At 48.9% G+C, this 26,311-nt stretch overlaps 2 protein-coding genes across 5 annotated transcripts in view; both read right to left on the bottom strand.

Moving 5' to 3' along the window:
• METTL24 (methyltransferase like 24) overlaps positions 1 to 14,528 on the bottom strand; it is a 31,877-nt gene extending 17,349 nt beyond the window's left edge. Inside the window, exons 1-2 of one of the 2 annotated variants that reach the window (XM_068677718.1) lie at positions 14,187 to 14,528; positions 1,562 to 1,660 (exon numbers count right to left, since the gene is read on the bottom strand). In XM_068677718.1, coding sequence (XP_068533819.1) covers positions 1,562 to 1,660; positions 14,187 to 14,465 — 378 coding nt within the window. In that variant the 5' untranslated portion in view covers positions 14,466 to 14,528. The remainder of the gene's footprint in view (positions 1 to 1,561; positions 1,661 to 14,186) is intronic. The other variant, XM_068677717.1, reaches the window with a different exon arrangement.
• A 3,531-nt stretch (positions 14,529 to 18,059) lies between these two features.
• On the bottom strand, positions 18,060 to 24,443 carry DDO (D-aspartate oxidase). Of its 3 annotated transcripts, none has more exons than XM_068677713.1 (5): positions 24,290 to 24,443; positions 23,207 to 23,399; positions 22,941 to 23,049; positions 22,617 to 22,793; positions 18,060 to 21,580 (listed from the first exon to the last, which is right to left on the bottom strand). In XM_068677713.1, exons 2-5 carry the CDS (start codon positions 23,376 to 23,378, stop codon positions 21,013 to 21,015), a joined length of 1,026 nt encoding a protein of 341 aa, XP_068533814.1. In that variant the 5' UTR covers positions 23,379 to 23,399; positions 24,290 to 24,443; the 3' UTR covers positions 18,060 to 21,012. The 3 variants fall into 3 exon arrangements, with proteins under 3 accessions (XP_068533814.1, XP_068533815.1, XP_068533816.1); XM_068677714.1 differs by having other exon boundaries at positions 23,207 to 23,451; positions 24,290 to 24,424; XM_068677715.1 differs by having other exon boundaries at positions 23,207 to 23,428; positions 24,290 to 24,417.
• Between the last annotated feature and the right edge of the window lie 1,868 nt (positions 24,444 to 26,311).

Below are 26,311 nucleotides of genomic sequence, written 5' to 3'. Positions count from 1 at the left end.
TGGCCATACCCTGACCCGCTGACATGGCATCTCCTGCCTCCAGCAGTGAGAGCTGCTCCACGCTATGGCAGGGAGCTGAAGTCCAGCAGAGCGAGTAGCTGACACTTGCTCAGCAAGCAGAGATAAGGAGAGCCCATGCTCATCTGCATAAGCAGGATCCCACTTCCAGAAATGCTCCCACTAATCATGGTGTAACCCCATCAGCTGTTAATCCTGGAACAGCTGCCAGGGCAGAAACAAGAGTTTCCCTCATTCTTTTTGGTTTTCACTTAGGCTTGTCCCCAGGGTCAGTTACTCCGGGATCAAAACTTCTTGATAAGTGTGTCAGAAGCGATAAACTCCCTGCTAATTGACGTCCTTGTGGGTTTTGACGCGACTAGCGGAGTTTAGCAGCATCTGCCACTGTTTATTAAGTCAATGAGATGAGGGACGTTCTCAGCTTAACAGTTTTCCTCAGCCTAAACTTGTGCACTGTAAAACAAGCAGCCCTACACACATCTCCTGCTGTGTTGTCTTGCCTCCTGCCCTTTCAGTGCCAGCACCAGGGCAGACAGAGATGTCCTCTGAGTTTCTGAGCATTTAGCCAGAGGTACCATGAGTGGGAGGCTAAGTGGCTGCTCTGCTGCCCTCCCTGCTACCCAACTGTAGACACAGCAGCAGATTTTCAGATATGCTTCAGGTGAGTCTGCTGTCTCAGCCTTGAAAGCACTGCACTGACAAAGAACTTCTTCCGTGGATGGCATTTCAGTGTGCTGCTTTTCAGGGTGAGCAAATGGTGCCGTTAAATCTGCATTCAAGGGCCAATTCCTGACAAACCCGGGTACCTAAAGCACCCATCCCATCAGAACTGTAGGTATCCAGTACCTTTTCCATTCTTTATTACAGGAAATACATGCAGAAATGCTGTTGTGCATGAGGACCCAACAGCCCAATTTTCACACAGGTTAAGCCCTGGAACAATCTGTCAGTGCACGCTGGATTTGGAGATGTTACCTTTGTAAAAACACATAAAAATACTAATTCTCCAGGTCATCGTCCCCTTTTTTGCCCTCAGGTAATCAGAGTTCTCTCAGCACTATCTGGAAAATCCATCCAAGCTAGGGACTGATGCATTGCTCTCATTTTACTGTGAACCTCAGATGCATCCTTTTTTTAATGAACAGGACCAGGGTTATTGCATTGTGACTGAGAACTGAAGTGGCTGAGCACACAGCCCTCTCACTACAGACTGCTCAGTGTTTTTCTGTCTGAGAAAGAGTGAGAAAGAGACAGCGGCTGGGAGAGGAACCACCGCTGGGATTTCAGCCCTTTTGTGCTTCTGTCAGGACACAAACAGGCCTGTAAGTAAAAAGTAAGGCTATAATGCATGCTTTCTACCCTGCATTTTGACCTTTATGTTCATGCTGACCATCACTGCAACGCTGAGCGACTTCAGAAACAAAGCATATATCCAAAAGCAATTGCAAAAACAGTTTGGTGGGAGATTAATTCCTGATCTGAGAGGGCACAGCCTGCATCAGGCAGAACCATTTTCTGAATGGAGGCTGCAACGCAAACCTACCTGAGAAGTGCTAATGTACTTCAGGAATCTCAAGGCCTCGAAGGTCAGGGAAGGAGTTGGACTTGCCCACGGTTGCAGATCAATGTGCCACCTTACAGCCTGCAAAGAAAAAAATAACACAAAATAAAACAAACCACTTAAAGGAACAGCATTCGTTTCTCAGTACATGCACAAAGCGCAAGGGCTAATAAATTAAGGAGATTTCCTTTCAAACAGAAAGAGTTTCCTAGGGGCTTGTCTGCACATGAAAGTTATTTCAGAACAAAGTAAGGCTTGAGCTACAGTGAAAGAGCATCTAAGTACGATTTATCATAATCAACTTCAAAAGCAGACGCAGCTAATTCAGCAAAGAGGGTTCTTTATCCAGAATACAAGTGTCAACACAGTTATTCTGGGACACCCAGGTAAGCCTCGGCTTATATAAATGCAGGAAGAAAAACAAACTCTGAATATCTAAACCCCCTAGCAGGACGTCTGAAAACAGGGAAATCATTTTTATCTCTGTTGCATTTTCTGCCCATCACATCTCTCTGCTCCGGTGTCCGCTGAAAGAAGGATTTGTACTGCAAACAGCAATCACCAAAGGAAACTTCTGCAAACAAATCTCTTTCCTTTTTTTTTTTTTTTTTTTTTTTAATTCTAAAAGATTTTAATCTCATTAGAAAAGATAGCTTCCTGCACTCTTTGAGAAAAGCCTCCTTCGCTCCCCATGCTTGCCTGACAAGATACACCAGAATCCTTTGTTTTCCCAGAAAAATGCCAGCGTGGCTCCCCTACAATTCCTCATTTTCATAACCACGGGGAACTAGCTGCAGTGGATGCTCTCTGTGCTCCCTGCGAGGCCCATCAGCTTTGAACCTTGGGGACCCCATCACTTTTCCAAACAACACCTCCCACGCAGACAAAGTGGGACAGAAAAGGTCTTCCAGGCATGTGCTCGCACAGCAACAGGGCTCTGCGCTCCCATCTGTGGTACCTTCCCCAAATTCTGCCTGCTTTTGTCGTGCTAGGAAATGTAGACGTGTTGTCTCTTGCCCTCAAGTAGATATAAATACAAGCACGGTGTTGAGGTGAACTGAATTAAGATCGATTCCTCGCGACTCTTCATCCTCAGGTGGGAGAACTCACTGCTGTGGCTGGGTAGGTAGTTTCACGCTTCCCTTTAATCAGTTGTGATTAACTGGGCTTCCATAATGAGTGTGTTTTCTATAAATTAATTTCAACAGTCAATAAGCTACAAACCGAGCCCCCTGGACATGGTCCTGGGCAAGCAGCTCTGGGAGTCCCTGCTTGAGCAAGGGGTTGGAGCAGATGGCCTCCACAGTGTCCTTCCCACCTCAGCCCTCCTGTGATGCTGTGAAAAAAAATATTTGGGATTCCTACAGGATTTTATTTCCAAAAAAGCCCTGGAAAACATACAGGAGATAACAATCAACAGGCCTGGGATGGAGTCAGATGACGGAGGGGAGCAGTGGGGAGGCGGCAGCCAGCCCTGCTGGGGACCAGGAGCCCGCATGGTGACAGCAGGCATCCTCTGACACCAGGGAGAAAAGCAGAGGGCAAAACCAGAAAGCAAAGGTGATGAAAGAGGACCGTCAGACCAGATGGAGCTTGCCTTGAGCTGATATTATGAACTGGTGTTTTTTCAGCCACAGTAAACATAGGCTGGAGTGAATGCGAGCCAGGAGGCCTGCATGAGGTTTACTGTTCCTGTAGGGTTTGCTTTGTTTTTTTGTTATTTTTTTGTTTGTTTGTTTCTGTAAAGAGATGCTGAAAAAGACATTTTATAATATATTTTCCAGAAATAAACAAAAGCAGCATCTCCCACCCTGAAGCTTGCTGCCCGCGGTAGCAGGGGACCGCTGTATCCTGCCCAGCACAAGGCTGACCACCAGCCAGCCCAAAAAGCTCTGCAGCAGCATGTACCCCAGCACGCCGGCTTCAGACAGCAGCCTGCAAGCAGCTAACGCAGCAGGAGGATAGGTGCATGCTCGGGAGGGAGAAGTGTGCAATCTTTCAGGCTGAGTCGCAGTACACACGGCTGAGGACCGCTTGCCATGGCAGGAATGCCGCTGTTTCAACAGGCTGGAGAGCTGAAATGAAAATGAAACCTGACAATCATTTTCCAGCAGAAGAAACCCCAGACACCTAAGCATCTGTGCCCATTTGTTCTGGGATCTATCGGTATGAGAAGGATCTCATTAAGGAGTGGAATTACAGGGCAGCCATTGTGGGGACAGGGAAGAAAAAGAAAAAAAGAAAAAAAGAAAAAAAAAGCCACACTATAATTAATCACATGAATGAGGTTCTTTTTCAGAAGTGTTGGGGTATCAAAGAGCTAGCACGGCTTACTCTCAGCTCCTTAAAATGCTAAAGATGACAAACTCTCCTTCCACTGATAGGTCTCCAAAATTTATCAATAAACACACAAAAAGGAGGTGAAAAACACAGCGGCTTAATAAGTCAGATTCACTACAAAGAAAAGAAAGAGACCAACCTTTTCTATAGCCCTTTATATTTCAGAGCACTACACAAATGCTACTTTTGTGACAGAGCCCGGGATTCACGGCAGTGCTTTTGAATCGCTTCTCAAACGTCACCTTTGGTCCCTGGCCCCTTCCGACGAAGAAACCCATTTCCACTCGCTAATTAATACATTCAAGGGGGCTGCTCGAACACCTACTGCACAGCCACGCTGGGCAGATCAGTGGTTCCAGCACAATGAGATCCACAAACGATGAACGGGGATGAAAACAGAGCACGGCTCTTCAATCAGGTTGCCTGCGGGGGGTAACCCGCTGCTTTGGGAAAATCAGGTTTATTCCTGACAAACGCACACTCCTGATTTCCCTACAAGTTCTTCTCCTCTAGATGTTGTACTCTGTCTCCTGATGGTCAGGACTCATCCAACACGGCACCATGACACCTGAACATGAGGATGTCCTGAATCCATCATATAAAAGATGACACCAGCTGGAAAGTTACAGCACCACTTAAAAATATCCTACTAAACATCCCGAAGTATCTCTATACATCCATCGTTTCACTTGTGGGCGCTTCACCTGAGATTAGCACTGTAACAAAAGTCAGTTTTCAGACAGACTTTATCGCAAGCACTGGTCAGAAACCAACTTCGGCAATCCCAGAAGTCTAATGGGTATCAAGAAAATGCTACCCAGAGTGATATCTAGGTTTTCAAGAGATGAGCTAACCCGAGAACACACAAAACCTTAAATCAATGCCATTGCTTTCTTACAAAAGCTAGTATCCATTTGAAGGCCTGACTTTTTTTTCCACATATTTCACACATATGGACTGATGTTTCCTTCAGACCAATCTGGCAGTAATCTGTGGTGACTTTTCCCCACAGACCATTTATTTCTAGTATTTTTCCTCGCCAGCCATCTGCAATAATCATCTGATAATCCCTTAATAATCCGTAGCACACATATGGCATCATTTGTCAGAAAAAAATCTGAAATTATAATAAAAGGTTCACAATCAGGTGTAAAATTGTAGGTCTGCAGAATTTCTGGCTTTTCTAGCATTAGCTTGGGCACAAAAGTGTAAATCATGAATTTTTTTCCCAGATCAATTGTAAAGTTTCAGTCCAGTGATTCAAACAGCTCAACCCTTCCCTTCCCTTCTGTTTAAATGTGAAAGGGAATTAGTCAAGAACTTTTCCTTTTTTTTTTTTTTTTTTTGATTAAACTGTGAAACTCTAGGTTTTTATATTTGAGGCAGAACCAAATATGAGTGGAAAGCGCTTGTGGCAATAAACTCCATCAATAACTGTAAATATTTGCTAGCCGTAGAAACGAATGACATACACATCTTCAGCTTCAGCTGTTCCGGCTCTGCCCTGCACATCACCGTGTTCACCTCCTTTTGGAAGGGTCCAGCTGAACAGATCTTGCTCTTGGGTGAATTTTTGCAGAATTTTTCTCCTTTTAAAATGCAGTGGGTGGGATTCAAATCGCAAAATTTCAGACGTCTACAAAGCAAACGTGTAATGACTGGGTCACGCTCCCGAAGGCTTGAGAAGGATACCCCTGGACTCGATGGACAGGGCTTAGTCATCTTCCTTGGGCTGCCTGTGGAGCCCTTGAGCATATCATCTTTGTGGGTTTTGGTGGTGCTGTGGTGTTTTTTTTTCAATTCAAAAGCTCTTTGAACACTGAAATTATTGCCTTGCAGGGGACACGTGCCCAGCGCGAAGCCTGCTGAGATGCGTGGGAGGCCTTCTGAGGCTGGAGGCAGCCAAACCTGGTACATTGCTCCTCACGCTGCCAACGGAGCAGCTCTTGCAGCAAGTGATCCCTCCTACGTCTGGGTTCGGAGGCAATTAGCTGGTTGACTCCCGGGGAGAGCCAGGAGTGAAGGAACAAGCAGGGCCCAGGCTCGTGCAGGCAGCTGGGAGGCCGAGCTGCGTGACAGGACAGATGAGGCAGACGGGCTCTTTGAGGGTGTGATTCATCTCACTACAGAGCAGACGTCTAAAATAAGGAAGATGAATCACGCGCTGGAAAGCTCCATTTCTCTCCATTAACTGCAAAAGCAGCCTAGAGGACTGGCTCAGACGCCTCGACACTGTAGACATTTAGCTTGGGAGACGAGGAAGCCCAGACCAGAACCTCAGACACGCCACGCTGCACAAAAGCTACAGCCTTGTGTTTTATAGGGCCGGGTCTACTCGTCAGCTGTGAGCCCGGCCTAATGCTTCACTGCACTTTATTCCTCAGCGGGGCCGAATAACTCCAAATGTTTTACGTTTGGAGCAGCAAGACGTGGCACAAGGAAAAAAACTCCACCTCAGAGCGGAGGTGTCAACAGGAAAGTATAGGAAAGATTTCTATTTCTCTATTTTAAGCTGACCATGTATGGGGTCCCTCCCTGACAGACCCCAGTGCTATCAAACCGCCGTGCATTATCCTGGGGTTTGACCACGGAGCATCAGGCTGAGGAGCAGAAGTCCTGTGCCAAGACAAGCAAGCAACGTAATTAATGCAGGCTGGTTCTCCCCTGCAGCAAGGCTATTTACCAAATCAAATCCCGCCGATGGAAAGCGGTGCTGCGATAAAAATGCTTTCTGCATTAATAAGGGAATGTCTTCGATTTAAATGAGGTTTCGACGTGACTGGTGCTTGAAGAATTTCAATGGCCAGGGGTGTAGAGATGCCTGGGTGGGTGTGTTGGATTTGATTGAAGAGGGAAACCCTAAGATGCACCTAACTCCCAGGCACTGTGCCCAGGGGCCTGGCAGGACCCAGCACGCATAGGGAGAAAAATAAAGGCTGCTTGGCACCCCATTACATGGCAGAATGTACGCCACTTGAAGAATACAACGTGGCTTTGGGGAAGTTGGGAGTCCTTTCCCAAACTAACACGACAGGGCCCGATATGCAGAGGATTTGGGGTGACTGATGCTCTGTTGAATTCAGCGTGAATCCCTGGCTTCAGTAGGTGTTGGGAACCAGCTTGCCAGCCTTAAATTGGCTGCTGTGGACACCCCCTTTTGTAAATCCACCCGTGGGCCTGGGCTCTGCTTACTCACCTGCAGCAGCCTGGGTGCAGGCTCGTGGCTTGCAGCAAACACCTGTATCAGAGCACCAGCCCACACGTTATTTTGTAGATGCTTACGAATTCAGAAAGCGCCGCATCTGATTTATTCTTCATGCAGCACAGCAATTGGGGTTTCTTTGTTCTGGTAAAAAACACTAACAAGTCGGGCAGCAGAATTCCAGCACTATCCAGAGGCTGACAGGGTGATAATTCATCCGATGGAGATAAAACCAGGAGCTAGAACAGACTGAAATTTATGGAGGCAAATTCTCCAAACCGCTTAAGCAGTGTAATACTCAATCAGCTGAATTATTTGCAGTACCTGCTTGCCAACACATCAGAATAAGAGCCAGAAGCAGACAAAGCAACCACTGGCATTCATTGCCTGTCAAATTTAGACTTTTGCTAAGCAGAGTCAAGAACAGGGTTTCAATCAGTGTGCCCACCTGCTTTAAATGAAGCTGAGATTCCTTGGTTGAGAGAATAAGGGAGATGTCATAATCCAAACAGGGAAAGAAAAAAAGAAAAAAATAATAATAAAAAAAAGCTGTCTTCCCCTAGGTTGGCTTCATCTCAGTATTCAAACCACAGGCTACAACAAACAGAATTCATCAGTAAATACTCAGCTAGCCAGATAAGCCGAGTTTATTTTGTGCAAATTCCAGCACTCTAATCACGATTTACAGATAGGGATGTTTCTGGCAGCCTGTCCACTGGCTTTGCCTGAGGCTAAGAACCTGCCAAAAAATAAAAAGTGCTTTAAAATAAAATTGCTTCCACGGAAATAAGAGTGTTTCACACTCGCACAGCTTTCTCTCTCTTCCAAGTGGAGTGCAAGTGTCTAAAAGGAAATGATCCACCACACTTCTTAGCTCACAGAGCAACCTGAGGCATCAAAAAACCCTTTTACCAGCTGTACTGGCGATATATCCACACCAGGGGCAGATCAGTAGGTTTGTGTAGCCCCAAGCACGCCAGCTCATCCCTGAATCTCATCCAGCAAAGAGATACATAAGGTGCCACAGCCATAAGCAAAACATCAGCTCCAGCAATAAATCACGTGGACGGTCCTGCTCCTACTGCTACCAAGGACCTTCTGTGCCTTGGGAGGGGAAGGCGCTATTTCCAGCTGAACTTCTGTAAAATCACAAGGGAAGTAAACATCAATTCTTACCACTGGGTAGACTAAAAGGCTGCAGGACTTTTCTGCTTTGACGGCATAAAACCACTCATCTAGAGCTATGTAGAAGCTCTAGATGAGAAGCTCTCATTCCTTTGTTGTTTATCTTTTCTGACAGACTTCTGACTTTGTCAAAACCAAGAGCACTGAGCATCCCCAAGAGACGTGCTGCCTCACTCCGCAGGCCTCTCCTTGTTAGGCACACCAGGTTTGCCTTCCACACGCCACGATGGGCAGCGTGTTCAATTTCTGTCGTCGGCAGGAGCCCCGGATCAGTCCTGGAAACCATCCAGGATTCGGTCACCGCCAGCAAACCTGCAGCAGTGCACCTGAAGGTGCACCTCAAACCGATCAGGGGGTGGAACCTGAAGCCAGCTCTTGGTTAGCTCTTCCCACAAGCAGCTCATAAAACCAGAGGTGTTGCATCTAAAACCCCAGGATCCTCACAAGGGTCTCTCAGATTTGGGTTTTGTGCAGACAAGGCAGCTCTGTGCTCCTGAATTTCAAAGAGCCCCGCAGAGCCATTTTCCTCCCATCTGCAGAGCAGATGGAGAAGACTTGGGTAAGAAACAAGCTCTCTGCACACGTGGGAGCAGCTGCTGGAACTACGACGTTTATCATTACATAAAGAGACAAGGAAAGGTTTATTTACCGGATCTACAAATGTGTCACAGAGGGCATAAATCAAGGGGCTGGTTTTTAAACGTTGCAAAAAAATGAAAATGAAAGGAAAATAAATAAAAGGAGGGCCTCCCGCAGAGCCAGCGAGCTTTCCAGGCCCAGGTCTTGTGCTCTTCAGGCCAGCAGACACCATGGACACCCTGTCACCCCCTCCCTGACACCACAGCTCCTCCTCAACCAGCTATGGAAATGCTGGGGTTTGTGAAGTGACTCACATCCACTGCCTGCAGCTCCGGATTGCTGAGCAGCCCTCCAAGACAAACAGATTCCCGAGCTAATATTAGAACAGGCGATACGAGGGCATGCTGCAGATGCCGTGAGGATTAGTGGTGGTTTGCACGGACTCTCACCTACATCTTCAGCCTTTTATCCCGGCTGTGGTGCGAGGGACAGCCGTCGCTGGCAGGTGCTGGTGTCTCTGGAGCACAAGGCCGCCCCAGGTCCCACGCTGCACCACCCACATGGATGGAGGCTCAGAGGAGATGGCAAAGCACGTGGAGAAAATCCAGGGGGAGTCGCTGAAGCCTTCCCTTCAGCGTGGCAGAGCCGTCAGAGCACCTACCTCTGCTGACAGATGGGTCAGTGCTGATGGGAACTGACTGAACGTGCCGGGATGAAACCCTTGCTGGCTACCAAGTTAAATATTTGCTCCATCCCCACCCTTTTTGGGACCTAGAGGCCATGCCCAAAGGTACTCAGCCACTCACTGCCCAGGCTGGAGGACAGGAAAGCCGGTCACTTCCCTTGGCAGCAGCCTGGTTTGAGCTGAGGACAGCAAATGGGATGGGGTCAGCGTGGTTTTCTTCCTCCCTCAGCTACCACAGTCATGAAGGATCCAGTTTCTGTAGGAGGCTCACAGACTGCCCAGGTTGGCTCAAGAAAAAGCTGGAACAAGTGTCAAAACAGCCAGTTATGGAACAAATTGCCAACAGGAGAGCTTGACACCTCCAACTCTGGGTTATGTCTTTAGATGGGGAAGCTTATATACCCTAAAAACAAATTTTCTGTGCCACAGCTATCTAAGAAAAGTTATTCTTTATACAGGAGAAAGAAAGTCTGAGTGGGTATTTGAAAGAAATCTGTGTTGTTGGATATAATTACACCTCATACAGCTGTAATGACTTTCTGAAAGATAATATTCCCCAGCCGCTTCTCCAAAATTAACAGAGGACAAACCTATTTCAGGTAACACAAAGTGTGGAAGAATCACAGTTATTCTGCGTGACCATTTACCTCACATGTCTGTGAGTGATATTGCTGTCAGAAACAAGACGACCACCTCCTCCTGATGGTTTACCATAAACACATTTATTTGGTGTTTAAATATAGCAAAAAGCCAGCGATGTTCTTCGTCAGAGGCAGCAGGAAGGATCCCTGTGCTCTCCCTGGACCTTCTGGTTCCTCAGCTGCCCCCACGCAGTGGCAGAGCTGCTCCTGAGATGTGACAGTCGGCTGTTGAGACCTGCTATCAATAAACGTTTGGTCTTTTCTTCCAAACACAATAACCTCTCCCAGTCTGTGCTATTAGCCTGAACATCTGAGCAAAGACCAAAGCTCCCACAGCTGTTCCCCAGGTACCGATGGCCCAAAGCAGCCAGATTTGCTGCCTGGTGCGAATCTGACAAGCTTAGCAACTTTGGGGCAGTTTATCCTCGGTGAGAGACCTCCAAGGAAAAAAGTTGTCAAGTAATGCTCCTTCTGGGGCCACTCAGTCAGCACAGGACAATTACGGAGGAGCCCGGTCTCTCCGGTGAGGTATTAAGCCACAGCAACGACCACTTAGAGCCTTTAAAGACCCCATTACCTCTTTTTATTACATTGACGTTGGGTCATTGTTCAGGCTTAATTCCAGACTGGATAATCACACTGCCCGCCAGCCTGCTCCGCTAATTTTGGGGCAGGTAAGCGTGGAAGTGACCTCAGGAGGCTGGCGCAGCTCCACCACCGTGCCGGACGTCTCGCCAAAGTTCACACTTGTGCTGAGGGCCCTTCCATTGCTTACCCAACTGGAGAGTTACAACATTTTCCTAACATCTTGCCCGAAAATGAAGCCAGGTACTTCCTGTCCCTCTTACAGCGGACCTAGGGAACAATTGGTCATTATGTCCTCCAAAAAGTAACCCCTATCCAAGTCGCATCCAAAGCTTACCAGATTTTTAAAGACTTAACCTGACTTTACCTAAAAATCTGAGTGACCAGATTTTTGAGGACTTTAAAATCAGCGAAAAACAATTAGTCTCCGTCTTTGCAGAACAGAAAATGTAGTTGTTTCCTTCCAGCCTTAAAGAAGGCACGCTTCCCGAAATCCACCTGTGGCTACAGCCTTGTGACTTGAAGCATTACACCAAGTCCACCTCCTAATCCAATCCTAGACTGCAAAACCCAGCTAAACCCGTGCAGAAAGCAGGAACCTGAACCTCGGTTTTTAGGAGAGACGCAGTCACGGAGCTTGCCAGCATTGGCAAGGACAACTGCAGGAACTTAAAACATCTGCCCAGACTAAAATCTGCTTTTTTTTTTCTTTTTTTTTTTTTTTTTCCTGTGCATAACTGTACTGCACCATGTAAAACTTTATTTTCCCTCTCCTCCTCCTCCTACATGGAAATAAATCTGCCTGGAAGTCAAATAACTCCAGCTTTTCCTAAGCAGACTAATGGAAAAGGCTCCTCCCCGTTTCAGAGCACAAGAGCCCAACATGGCTTTTTTACTGCGACCACTGTGATAAGAATTTGCTGTTACTTCAAATTCCAAATGCAATATTTTAGTTGGTTGTTGTTGTGGTTTTTTTTTGTTTTTTTTTACGGTCACACCCTGCAATAACATTTTAAAACTTGCCCCCTGTGCCTGTGGCATCACGTGGATGCAGATCTCACTGATGCCTACCACAAGACTTGTACACGTGTCAGACTTTCAATTGTTCACATGTAGCTGGAGTTTTGTTATCTGCTCTGTACATTCCCATACCAATGCCCAACACAAGCAGAGCTCAGAGTCAGTTTATAAACATATTTGGTCATTTTAGTATCAACAGCACAGTCCTAAGCACTCCCACCAAACTGCAAATGGGACTGCAGTCTTCTGTTTGCTTTACATTTGCAGCACATCGTGTAACTCTCCACGTTCTTCAGAAGACCATCAAGAAAGCCAGACTTTGACTATTATTTTCCAGCAAGAGCACCAACAGCACCTTTATTCCCCGTGGCTTTCCACGAGTATTTTTCATACGTGCACCTCACGTGCTAAGAAACACACAGCCACTTGTAACCTCGGTGGTAAACCCCTTCCATCTGCCATGCAGTCCCTGCATCCACTCGAAGAGATTTATCGGTGATCAAGAAAAGCACACGTTTACACCAGCAATTTCCTGCAGACACAAGGGTCACTTACGGGCAAATCTCCACCTTTCCCACCCAGTCTGGGTCTTTTTTTTTCACCCTTTTGGTGCTGTTGCTTGTTTAACTGCAGCTCTGCTGGGAACTAAACGACAGGGCTCTGCTTCAGGAAACTTTAAAGCGATTCAAAGTAGTCACCAGATAACTTCCCTGTATGTTTTTGATGTTTTTGCAATTTCTTTTATAAGGCCAGCAAGCAGGATATTCAGCTAGACCTATGGAAACTTTCTGTTCATCAGCCTTTTCCTTTAACTCAGTGCTGTAAACTGAAGCAGGGTTGTAATGAAACAACACTAAGGAAATGGAGCAGGGCTCACCCTACCTGATTTCTTACTGCTGCTGTCCTGCTGGCTCACATATCGCAATATATTGCGACAACAAAACCAGCAGTGAGGAAAAATATATCTGAAAGCCTCTGCAGCCTCCAGAAATGGACCAACAGCGGTTTATGGACAGAGGGAAGACGCAAAAGCATAGAAAACCCATGGCACACAACAATCCCAAGCTGGCACAGCACAGCTGGGCTGGCTGCATCCCTCTCCACCAGCACAAACCTGCAGACAGCAGCCAGCTGCTGGCAGCAGTCTGGTGCTGCCACCTTTCTCCAATAGGGCTGGAAGAAGCCACAGACCGCTGGTGGGAACAGCCCTGCCTGGAAAGAGCCCTCACCTTGTCCTAGAACAGCCTGAAGTGAGCTAGGGAACGGTTTCCTGGTGACAACTCCAAAAATAAGAATAAAAATAAAATGAACCAGTCCTCCTCTTTAAGCTATCGTACCTGATCACCACTTCAACAAGGAAAAATGGCAGTATGCGGACCACTTCCCCTACATCTTCATTTACCTACTCTCTCCCCAGACCAGAAATTCCCAGAATTTCACTCCCACTACCTCCACAGCCTTATCTTCACTTCAAGGATTACATTTTCTTAGCCTGAATCAACATGCTCCAGCCAAAGGGCTGAACATGGAGACAACTTTGCGGTCTCAGGCTTAACCAGGCGACCCCACTGTACTCTATACTTCCTAATATTTCTCCCTTGAGTTAATTACTGCGATTCAACTGAAGCCTCATCAGCAATGTGCCAAACACCATGACCCCACAGCAGCGATGCTTCAGGCACCTCACCTGGAAATGCACAGAAACATGATGTGGGATGTGTGAGCCTCGATGTGTGAGCCTCTCCAACACCACAAAGCACTGCTAGGTCTCCAGTGCGATGAGAGCTCTCTCACATTGCTAGTTTTCCCCTTTGATTTCCTCAAAAAGATCATGAAATTGGTTTAGGGCTTGTTTTGCTGTTGTCTCACGTGTTTGATGCTGTGCTGAGCGCATGTCTTCAAGAAGCTACCTGAATCCACATGATTAGCATTTTTTTCCTATGAATGCAAATATTATCCCTTAATGAGAACTGTTCAGAAGCTGGGCTTTAGGAGAACACCGGGTAAGCCGACATGGACCAGAAAAGCCCCAAAACCCAGCACTGCGAGACGCAGACCCACAGCGAGGAACCATTGTACCACCACAGCTCCCTATGGAAGACAAGGCGAAAGAAGAGAAAACCCAAAATTCACGCAGTGCAAGCGCTCACTGACCCTCTCTGCTTTCAATAAACTATTAGGGGAATGTGTACAAAGAGAAAAAAGCGGATTTGTACCCAGAAACACCAGGAGACACCTGCCCGGGTGGTGTCCAGAGGGGACCACGAGGTCTCCCCGTCCAGGCGGTGGCCGCACGTCCAACCCCCCGAGCTGCCACAGAGCCACCCCCCGGCTCCTGTCGCGACAGGGCTGCCCTCTCCCGACCCCTACCTTCCTGCGGGGGCCGCCCGGGGGCTGCGGGGGGCAGCAGCCGGGCTCGGCTCCCCGCCGCCGGCCGCTCCGCACGTAGGTGACCCGCCGCCGCCCGGGGGGCTGGGGGGGACCCCTTGGGGGAGCCCGGGGGGGTCCCAACCCCGCAGCCGGCCCCTGAGGCTTCTCCTCCGGGCACCAGGATCGCCTGACGCCCAGCTGGAGGCAGAGGAAGAGAGCAGCCGAGAGCAGGCAGAGGCGGAAAGCCGAGCCCCGCCGCAGCGGCCGCTCCGTGGGCATCGCGGCCCCGCCGCAGGGCTCATGCCGCCGGCCCCATGGGGCAGCGCCGAGTCCCCGCCCCGAGCGGGGCCGGCCGGGGAGGGGCCGCCATGGGCCCTCAGATCCCGGCCCTCAGCCTTCAATCCTCAGCCCTCAGCCCTCAAACCTCACACCCCGGCCCCTTTGGGTCCTGGTGGGGCAGTGCTGGCAGGGGGAGGCCCGGTGGCAGCGGGCTGGTGGCTGTGGGGAAGAGCCCGCAGCAGCGTGAGGGGAGCGAGCGCCCCGAAGGTTAAACACCTGAGGGAGCAAAGCGTTGCTAAAGGCTCTGTCAGAGCACAGTCAGATAAATGGGGTCCATCAGGAAAAAAACATCGCGTCTTCCCCGTATCTAACATCAAATATCTGCTTCAGTGGAAAGCTCTGAACATCTTCTGGTCCTCGCCAAGCCACAGCCCTAAACGCTGGTCTCCTCTGGGTCCCCGCCAGGCCGATCGGCCTCCCTCCGTTCGTGAGGGAGCAATCCTCCTAAAGATCAGTCTGTGAGCTTGGTGTTTCCTTTATCCTTTACGTTTTAACAAACTGCATTTCTCATGCCTCTCCCCCATCTCCTAAAGTCTGCCCATCCCAGATACAACAGAGGGTTTGTAACCACAGAGAAAAAGATCTGTGACACTGACACAAAGATCTTAGGAAACCTGGGGTACCTGGACTAGCACACAAATCGATGGGACAGAAAAAGTCTTTAAAAATCTGAAATCCCACCAGTATTCCTGAATTTTCCTAGCAGCAGAGGGCTACACTTCTGGAAGGAGGAGGTTTAACACTAATGGGAGTTCATTGCTTCAGTCCTGTCTCACCTGCTCATAAATGAGATCTCGCCTGGGATGCTGTTGTGTGGCAAAACCTCTCCTGACTCTGGTGAGCTTTCCTACGCACACACACCAGACTTCAGCAGATCACATCCTAGTTCAAAGAATCCTAAAAGTCCATGTGAAGCAAAAGCACACCAGGCTGACAGCACTAAGGGCAGCACCACCTTGCTGGGGTTGGTTGTGGGGCTTATTTAAAGGGGTCAAGGTGAGGCTCTCTGCTTCAGAGGACCTGCTGCTCCATGGCCAGCTGAAGCCAGACAGCTCAAGGAAAAGGTTGATCTTGTGGGTTTGAGAACATCATAGAAAAGGCAACGCCCATTGCCATGATTTGTGTTCATCGTCTGGCTCGGCAAAATGCCTGCCCAGACCTCTATGCAGAATTAAAGCCCAGGCAGGAAAAACACCACTGGGAATTTATTGGATTCTCCAAGGGCTGTTAATGGAAGTAAAGCATCTATAAAATGAGAGAATGATTAAAAATGCTCTTTTCTACTCAGCTTAACAGCCCCATTTGCTATGAGCCGCATGCCAAAATCTACAGGACAGAGCGAAGGACGACCTTTTTTCCTCTCCTCCCTCCTACACTCCTGGCTCGCGCCTTGAAAGCTGCAGTGACGTTGGTCCGTGTGCCTGAAAACAGAGAGCTTTTGTGCAGAAACTTCCACAAGGTCGCGTTAAAAGCGGCTGCATACAGCCAAGCACGGCGTCCCCCTGCAGAAGACGTGGAGCTGAGCATGGGGACTCACCCTGAGCCTGGAGGAGGCAGAGCTCCGAGAAGGCTCTTCGGTAAGAGATGCTCTGCAGCTCTCTGCTGTCCCCAAGCCTTCTCTTTGTTAATTCAGGCCCAATCTTTGTGGCAACTGCAATGAGACCATTGCCTCCAGCAGCTGTGTTTCTCTCCTAGGAAGGAGCAACAGTGATTTTGCATTCTGGGCAAGCAAAACTCTGCCTGCTCTTTGCAGTAAGGGCTGGCAATTTCATTGAATGGATTCCAGTCGACAAATTGAAAACATGTACTGCTATTTTTTTTTTAAGACTTTCCAGTTTACAGGAATTAGGCAGTTATATCTCAAATTCAGTTCAAGTGCTATCGCAGAAAGATTTTTGCGATACTAATTTCTTGTCTGTATTCCCCCTGTATCTCAGTATCACTGTAATCCCAGACAGATGTCCAAATTTGCTTAAAAATTACCCTGAGTTTCTACTAGAAACTCCATTTTTCTGTATGTTTTACAGATTGCCTTGGTCTTAATCTGGGTGCAGCTTTCTTGATGCAACCAATCTTACATGCATTTTTGCACTTCTAAGCCTGGGGATGAGTATCTCGCATTAAAACACGTGGTTTGGCAAAAGGATTAATCTATACTGCTCACGGTTCTGCCAAGCACCACAGCTGGGTTAGTAATTATGGCTTTAAGAAGTTGCATAAGCCTTCCTACTACGGGCTTTTAATGGGTTTACACAGCGCAGCCCAACGGGAGCGCTTGTGCAGGGGTGGTCACAGCGCTGGAGTGACGGAGCAGATGTCGCAGTGTCCAAAATCTGCTCAAGCAGGGTAACCCAGAGCTGCTTGCCCAGGACCGTGTCCAGGTGGATTTTGAGGATCTCCAAGGAGGAGACCCCACAGCCTCTCTGTGCAACCTGTGCCTGTGCTCTGTCACCCACACAGTGAAGAAGTGCTGCCTGGTGCTCAGAGGGAGCCTCCTGTGTGCCAGTTTTGCCCACTGCCTCAGGAAATCAAGGGCTTTTTGCTCAGTCTTTGTGCCAGAGTGCTCAATCTTCCACCAAGACAAACAGCAGCAAGATTGCTCTCAGAAACCCAGACAAGAACATTTTCGGGCATGATTATGTATGAGATGCAAGGGAACGAGAAAAAAAAAAAAAAGAGAGAGAGAAAAAACATCTGTTCACATGGAGTTTATTGCCATTCACTTAAGAGGCCCATTAAATGCCACAAAAAGCTATTTATCCTTCTGTTTGAGGCAATTACCCTGCTGCACGTCTCCGTGGCAGTTCTCCCCGTGATTGCTGCTGGAAGCCTGGCATTGTGCAGGCACACGCGCAGCACGGCCAAAAGCCTGGCCACAGCAGAGAACCAGGACGAGTGTTTTCCAGGACATGGTTGGCGGCTGACATCCAGCAAGGAGGTGGTTTAGAAGAGAGACATGAGGACGGCACATGATGAAACACCTTGTCCGAAATACCTTGTGCACAGGGGAGAGTGAGTGAGTGGCCATATGGGGCTGAGCTGCCTGCCAGGGTTAGACCACAACACTGCTCTCCAATTTTCCTCCTCCAAGAAATGTTGGCTTTGACATCTTTAGTGAGAAAAACAGGCGTTTGGGGGAAATCCTCGGAAAGGAAACAGGCTGTTTCTGAGCAGCCCTAAAACACCGAGAGTCACTAATACCTCAGCACCTGATTGCTGCTCCCTTCACATTTCTGTTTCCTTGATGCTTTTTTTTTTTTTTTTTTTTTTTTTTTAAGCTCTCCCCATAAGATTTGCTGGCCCTAAATGAACGTTCAGCATCACTTGGTTTGGGCTTTGTGGGTTTGGCTGGGCAACTGCTCGATCCAACACCTCCCTCTGGTGGAAAACAGGGAATAAAGCAGGATTAAAAAAAAAAAAAAAACACCGTGCAGCGTTACACAACTCTTTAAAAGAGCTGTGAAAACATCATCCATCTCGGTCCGGGCCCTGATTTCCCCTGTAATTACTGCATTGACTCCAAACCAAAGGAACTTGAATGTGTCACACTGAAGTTTATTTCAAGCTGTACTCGACGAGGAAAAGGATTATAATGAACGGGGAACTCCGATTTTCCCACGTTTTTCAGAAATTTGGCAATTTGTCTTAAATATAGGCTAAAGCCTGCATCAAGACAATATGTCTTTATGGCTTTGTTTTCGCAGAGAAAACCAACAAAATCCCCTCCTGCAGCAAACTCTTATTTTGTGCTCAAGTTCCGAACTCCGCCAGGCAGCCCATCTGCTGTCGGCGAGTCGTAAGGACGGATAAAAACGCCTCGAAATATAATTGTTCCTTTTCTGTGCCATAATTACGCCTCTGAAGTTCATTACGAGCGTGGCAGATTGGTTGCCATCTGCCAGGAGTGCCTAGTCAGCGGCGACGAGAAGGCTCGGCTCCAGGACGGTCCCGTTAGCTCCATGGGCTTAGGAGCAGCGCAAGGTTGGTGTTGAAACCTAATTATCTCTCCCAGGGATCTGGCACAGCCAGATTTCGAACCAAAACAGAGCTTTGAAAATTGTTTGGATGCCATCTTCAGCTGGAGCTGAAATGCTTACAGTGCCCACACCTCTGCTTCAGCTGCTGGCAAGGACCTTGGGTGAGGAGCAGAGACTCAAGGATGCCTGGTGAGATATCACACCGACCCTAAAGAAGTACCAGAGCCTTTCCAGAAGAAAGACAGTTGCTGGTTTATTGTAATACCATGATAAAAAATTACATGGGCAAGAAGCAAAATAAATCACGTCCAAAGGAAGCAAAATAAATCACGTCCAAAGGAGGAAATGGAAGAGAACACGAACTCTTTCAAACGAGAAGTAGAAACAGGCAGACTGAAACAAGACTTTGAGGAAATCATTTCCTAATAGACCAAAAGCTTCCTTTGACCCGCCAGGAGCAGGGGGCTGCCAGAGGGGTTGCAGGTGCCCAGGGAGTGCAGTCAGCAGTCAATTAGGGTATCAAAGGCGTTTGGGAGCAAACAAACCCTAAGAGAACAGCCAGGCAGATCACTTGTCCGCATCCAGCACAGAAAAGCTCAGGGAAATTCCCACGGCACGACCATTTGCTAAGGGGATAACGCAGAGAATCTGCCTCGGATTGAAGGGCCATTAGAGGAGGTTTTAGGCGAAATAGATGAAAGAGAGCAACAAATTCACGAGAAGCAGATGTTACTCACTCCTGGGTCTTAAATGAATGCTAATGCAGGGTTATTGCGCTGTTAGGGATGGTTTGCAACCTTCTACGTACAGCAGCCACGTCAAAGAGGACGTGACACTGGAGAATGACCTGGAGAAAGGCAATAAATCTGACTCCCCGTGGCAGGCAAGTGGTGAAAGCCACGATAATAAATCAGTTGCAAGATGTGGCCTAAAAGGGAAGGATCAGCAGCGCTTTGCAGTGATGCTGGGCTTCACCAGCATCTTACAGCAGGAGAGGCACAAGGGTGAAGAAGTGCCTCCCTTTATGGAGCCATGCAATGTCGGGGACCACAAAAGCACGGGATGTGGTCCAGAAGCCATCCTACAAACAAGCAGATGTTAGCAGTAATATTTCTAGCTCCAGATTAAGCTCAACTTTTTGTTACTTTTTAAGGTTAAAATCGGGATCAGGGAAAAATAACCCATTCTCCTGGTTAAATGTTTGCACTTTAACCATGTAGTTTGTTGTTTTTTTTTTTTGTTTTTTTTTTTCTCTGTGTTATCTGAGGACAAAGAAGTGGTTCAATAAGCACCGCACCAACACTGCTGCCAAAAGCAGCAGCTCTGCCCGCTGATATCACGGGAGAGGACGAATTATTGGAGAAGGGGGAGCACAAAATTAGCATCTGGAGCCGAGGAGAAGAGGCCAAGGCTGCTGAAGGCCAGGCTGGCTTAGGCTGATCCCAAGCACGAACTGCCCCGTGATTTAATGTGATGATGCTCCTTTCGGCAGCTGTCCCCTGTGCAGGGTGACTGTCCCCGTTCCCCGTGAGCAGCAGGAGCTGGCAGCCACTTCTGAGCCTGGCAGTTACACCAGGGCCTTGCTTGGCCCTCTCAGGCCCCTCCGAGTGAGAAAACCCCTTGTTTATGGAAAAAAAAAAAACCCTACAGGAGTGACCTCTGCTCTGCTATTAGAATTTTATTTATCCATCAATTTTAAGCGTGCTTTTTGGAAAGATTTTGATTTGTTTTGTAATTGTAAGGACAAAGAACTACCAACACTTAAGTAAGCCATTTAAAGTCTACTGAGCAGTTTAATAACTAACAGATATTCACCTTGCACTTTGACAGCAAGCTCTAATTTGAAGTGCTTCATCAGGAAACTCTTTACTGTGAGGAGGACTGAGCACTCTGGGGGGCTCCCCCTTGGAGATCCTCAAAAGCCCCCTGGACGTGGTCCTGGGCAAGCAGCTCTGGGTGTCCCTGCTTGGAGCAGGTGGCCTCCAGAGGTCCCTGCCCACCTCAGCAGGGACCTGCTAAGTAGAAAAGAAATGTTTGCACTGCCAAACCCACCCTGAAAAATCCTCTTCCTACAGACCATGTCAGTGCTGCTGTTGGGAGGAAGAAAATATCTGTGTCTGAGAGTAATATCTGCAGTACGTAGAGCAGAAGAGTTGCAAACAAGTGTGAAAGATGCTGTAGTTCACATGGGTTCACACCAGCAACTTCCTCTCAAAGAAATGTCAAGATTAAAGGTGTTTAAAGGCGTTTAACCTGCTCTTAAAATCAAGCTGTCTGGTCGCTGTGCATGAGTGGCCTAGTATTGCTTTCTGTAGGAGCCGACCGGGAGCGCTGTAACACAGCTCTAGGCAGCATTTCCTTTTTATTTTAAGCCACAAAGTTTGCCAGCAAGGTGGCAGGAGAGAGGGAAATCCTAGATCAGATTTGGTGCAACAGGAGGGAAGGAGATTTTACCGAATCTGAACCGAGCGCATCCAAACGCCTTTTGCAGGCAGATGAACGATGAAGATTCACAGTTTGGCCCTGCACGAGGAGCCCCGCAGGGCAGCAATGCACTCTCCCACCAGGCGAGTGGCCTCTTTGGCCGTGCCTCTGTGCACCGAAAAGCCGCCTGCCCCGTGCCCGTAGTTGTGGACCACCGGGAGCTTGGCTCCTCCCCGGCTCAGGACCTCTCTCTGCAGTCTCACAGCCGGCCTGGAGGGCCTGAGGCCCACCTTCACCCTGACATCCTCAGCTCGCTGCAGGGACGGCTCAAGAGAACAACATCTGCTGAAAATATCCCTGGTAGTGGCAGGGTCAGGGGACAGGCTCCAGCTCCCCTTCTCCCTGGTTCCCCCCAGGGTTACGCTGTGCATCCCCGGGTAGATGTAAGTCGAGCCGTCCCCGTCCCGGATGAAGTGTTTCACCCACGGAGCGTGCACCTGGAGAACCTGTCCCCTGGTGGGGAGCAGCTCCCGGTCCCCCACGAGCTGCTGGGCTCCGACGCCCGTGCAGTTGACCACGATGTCGTACTCGCTGCGCAGCTCCCACAGGTCTGCAACTTTGCTGGTGCGCAGCTGGACACCGTTTGCTCTCAGCCTGAAAAACAAAAACAAAAAAAAACAAAAACAGAAGCGAGGTAGAAAGGAACCTCCTAGATCCGTGTGTGATTATTGTACACATTGAGTAGGTGAGATTGCCTCTAACATCCAGATCAAAACCAAGACGGGACAACAGATGGAATAAAAAATAAATAAAAAATAAAGGAAACCACCTGGGGCTTCTGTTGGTGACTTGGCTGATTTGGCCTGATCAAAGCTATTTTATTAACTTGCTTGGGCAGGAAAAGGTCCAGCATGTTGATGGATATTACACAGCAGGGTCTGCCATACAACCCTAGACAGACAGACAGATCCCCATGGACTCAGCAACCCATTTCTGTAATGATCCCAAGCTTTAACAGCAAGCTGAGGGGTGAACAAGCTGCAGATCCAAGGTGCACCTGGTGCTCCGGGGACAGGGCTCTGGGTGCAGCGGGATGCTGCAAGACCTGGTGAGACCTGGGGAGGTCCCACGCAGCCACCCTGGCTCAGCAAATTGCTGGGAGAGCCCCCGAGCACTGCCATTGGGATGCTGCCATAAAAAACACACCAATAAAAAGCTGCTGAGAACTCCTGAAGTCAGGCAAGCGAGCAGGAAAAAATTCCTGAGGTCCATTTTTGGAGCGGCAAGGTGGGCACGAAGACAATTTTCCTCGTGGACTGCCAAGAGAAGGGTTTATAAATACAGCTCAGATCCCCAGGGTTTTGAGAATTAGTTACATGCGTTAGCACGTTCTCATTTCTCGTCACCAGGGAGAAGAGAGAGAAAAGGAGCTCGAGCATCTTATTAGACTGAGTCCTTTGAGGAATAAGAGGGCTGTAACAGGAATAAGGCGAGACTGGGTATCACGTGGCAGATCCTCAATGGGTTTAACAACTCGCTTCAGCAGAGGTTTCCGACTCTGTGAGCGATGAAACGTGACAGAGCGTGTGTGTGGAGGAGAGGGCACAGCCCTTCTCCAGTTTTGCCCAAACCCAACAAGCTTCCCCAGGCCTGGGCTTTTCTCCCCACTCCCATCCTGCAGCAAACCGACCTCTTCTCCAGCCACAGCAGGTAGGGCGGGCAGTCGCACTTCAGCGTGGTGAAGGCCTGGCCCCATCTGTGCTGAGGGAACTTCTGCAGCTCCGCCGCGGACATGGGTCGAAACCCCAGGACGACGTCAGACCAGAAAGGCACCTCGTCTTTGGGGGGGGTTTTAAAGACCTGCCAGCTGGAAGGACACGGAGAAAAAGCTGCAAAACTTTGTAGCTCTGCCCCATCGCTGCAATCTCAACACAAACCCGAGGATTCAGGCGCCTGGGCTGCAGCAAGGAAAGCCTCTGCCTGCTCCAAAGGGTGCCCCTGGGGCTGCTCTTACCCAGAAACCAGGTGGATGCCAGCCTCTGGCGCCTCGGCAGAGTTGCTGATGGCAAAAAGGTACGCGAAGGTCTCCTTGAACCACTGCTTCTGCACATGGATCGGCGTGCCTGCGTGCAAACACAACCAAAAACACAGTGAAAATGCGAAGAGGAAAGGTATGCAAGCCAGCATCGAGGAGATAGGAGAGGTGGGGATGCAGGGAGTGGTACTTTTCCTCCCGAATCGCTGTGCATTGCTGCACCCCGAGCGCCGATTTGCACGCACCTGGGTAAGTGTGCGGGATGAGCATCCCGGCCGCCACGTCGCCCGTCGTGTTGGGGCTGAACTGCTCCGCAAGGACGCTGAGGGGGCAGCTGGGGAAGGCCTCGGAGATGCAGAGTGCTGTGGACAGGCCGACGAGCCCCGCGCCCACCACCGCCACCTTGGGTGCTGCCATCTCCGGGGCGCAGAGCCGCACCTACAAGGCAAGGAGCAAGGCACCAGCACCTGCAAGACCCCCAAACCAAGGACTAGAAAAAGGCAGAGCCGATAAACTCTTCAGATTTAGCTTTAATTAACTTGCTAAATCAATCATTAAAGTTTTCTTCGTCAAGGGGGATCCTGCTGCCTCAGGCGTCCCGGGGTGGATTCCTGCCAAAAGCTGAGGGTGCAGCCAGGGGAGAAGTCTCCTTTGCCTGTGCCTCGCACGTTTTTCTGGATCATCTCACAACATCGGCTCTTGGCCGGGATGCTGGCTGAGGCAGACCTTTGGTCCTGCTCCTTCACAGTCCCCTCTCCCCCTCCCTGTGCTCCTGCGGGACTCGCTCACTGCTGACTGCCGAAATCCAGCCTCACGACTGCTCTCCCAGAGCCTTTTCTGGAAAACGGGGCCTGCAGTGATTCGGGAGGGGCTGATTTCACATTTCCCTGGGACTTTCAGCACCTTTGATGGAGGTTTGGGCAAGAAAACTGCGGGATCACGTTTGTTTTCAGGATCCTTGCTCGTAACACTGCACGGCTTCTCTCTCCCCCCTGCGGTTTTCCTGCTTAGGGTTTGCTGTCCCTGCCGTGTGGGAAGGGAGGGGGCTGTTCAGAAAGCACGACTGAGCTGCTGGGCAGATAATGGGCAAAGGGGGACCTAAGGAACCCCAAAATGGTTACTCTTGCAGTCCCGCGGTTGTTTTTAACCCCACTCCCCTCAGACCCAAGTGCTGAAGCGCGCCCTTAGCCCCTGAGGCCTGCGGTGCCTGAGGTGGGCTGAGCGGGCTGCTCGCTCCCTCCCTCTCCCTGCAGAGCAGGCTGTTTGCCTCACACAGCGCCCCGCTGACAAAACCCAAACCCCAAAGAAGCAAAAGCAGAGGGAAATACCTGGGGTGGAGAGGCCGGGCTGGCCGGGAGAGCTGCCCCGGCCCCGAGCTGCGTGCGCCAGGCCCAGCGTTGGCTCCCGGCCCGGGCAGCCGCCGAGCTTCGCTCTGCCCCACAGAGGAGGCTCCCTTCCCCCCCCCCCCGTCCTGTTTTAAGGACACGTACATAATCACCAGCCTCTATAGATGCATTTTTCTTCCTTCGGTGGTGAAAGGAACAGGGAATAATTCTGTGAAAATTACAGTACAGCTTGATTGTTCTGCAAGTTTTGAGAAAATAAAAAAGGGAGTTGTGTAAGGCAGGGAAGGGGGCAGAGGAATGGAGAAGGCTTGCATGGTTAGGGATGAAAATGCTGATGTCTTGATGTCTCTATCATAAAACAGACACTATTTTAAGTCACCGACGGGTATGTATAGTTTTGGAGAGGAGCCTTTCAGATGTGGAAGTCTCTCCCCCTTCAGATATCAACACAGGTCGCAGTGCCAGCTGAGATTAAAATTGCCCATGATTTTTCATCCTGAGATTCTACCTCTAGATGCTTACAGATTTGCCCAACTTAAATGACTTGGATGGAAATTTTATGTATCAGATGCTTACGCACGGCTGAGCGTTTCAGGGAATTCCCAGTGAGCCTTCTCCTGAGAATGAGTTTCAGAAAATACACGCTGGGTGGTGATGCTGACTCTTGCAGTAATGCCATTAAATAACTCGCCTCCTTCCATGCACTGAACTATTTTGGAAGGATGAATACACCATGCTTTGCTGAAGTGCCCGTAAGGAACGCACACCGTATTTTAGGGTGCAGGAGGAGCTCTGTCTTCTCTTTCTCTGTCATCTGGACGTGTGACTTCCCACCACAGAAGTTTGTTTATCCCTGCAGGGCTTTAGTGCTGTTGTTTTTCTTACCCCTGCTCTTCACTGATACGAGCAGCGTGATACAGAAGATCTTTGCTCTAACTCCCAGAGCCCCAGCTCACCAAAAATTGGCCATTCTGTGCTGAGGCCTTCAAGATGTGTCTCAGAGCACCGTCAGCCCAGCTCCAGCGATGCTCAAGAAATGTTGCCCTTTGTTTAATTTAGCAATCCCCTGGCTTTGTGAGTGCTCTTGAAAGCAGCAGCAATGACAAACAGAACCGCCCTCTGTGAGCACAGCAGTGCTAACCTGCTGCTGATCTTATCAGTGCTATGGATCCCTTCTCTCCCTCTTCTTTAACCAGTTCAAAGATCAAGTCAGCATCAATGTCCGTGGTGAGTTCGTCTTTCAGCCCAGAGGCCACACTGCTCCTCATTTTACTGTTTCCACATGCTATTTACTCACTCCTTGAGTATTTACTCGATATGAGAAAGACACCAGCAAAACTGATTCATCTACTGAAAAGCTTTGTGAAAATATTGTTCAGAGATCATCCATTTATCCCTGGTTCCTTTGCTATATCCATCATCATCTCAGTAAAAACCGTGTTTCATTCTCATCAGTGGCAACGAGACCATGGAGACAATCAATTGCCCCTTGGTGTTGTTTTTTCCTAGCCCTGTGCAAGCCCACAAGGAACATTAGGAGGCAACATGAGTAACGAGATGCCTGTGAGCACTGCAACTAGCACCCGAGCAGCATCCGAGCCTGGGTCAGACAGGAATGCAGAAGGAGAGTTGATCTGTCACTAGGTGGGGAAGTGATTCCTCACTGCTTCTGGTTATCCATAAACCTAGGCTAGTAATTTATTTGAAAGAGCTGGTTTTGTGTCCAAACCTCTTTGCAGTCAGATTAATATATCAGATATAATAAGCAAAGGATACTTTCCCATTTTTAGGCTTGATTTTTTCTCAGCATCATTGAACTCTGTTCTCTTGCAATCAGTATCAGAGATTATTCAGATGTCTCATCTTTAGCAAGCAAATATTTGAACAGGCTTTCAGTGAGCTGTTCTTATTGTTTTTCCTCATCTCCTGCATATCGTTTCTCTTAACAGAATCATTCTCTATGGTTACCTTCAGGGAAGAACCTAAATCACCTGGCAGGGACAT

This window comes from Anas acuta, chromosome 3, assembly GCF_963932015.1.
Source record: "Anas acuta chromosome 3, bAnaAcu1.1, whole genome shotgun sequence".
Taxonomy (NCBI): Eukaryota; Metazoa; Chordata; class Aves; order Anseriformes; family Anatidae; genus Anas; species Anas acuta.
The sequence above is the reverse complement of the archived record's forward strand: the minus strand, read 5'-3'. Positions and strand labels throughout refer to the sequence as shown.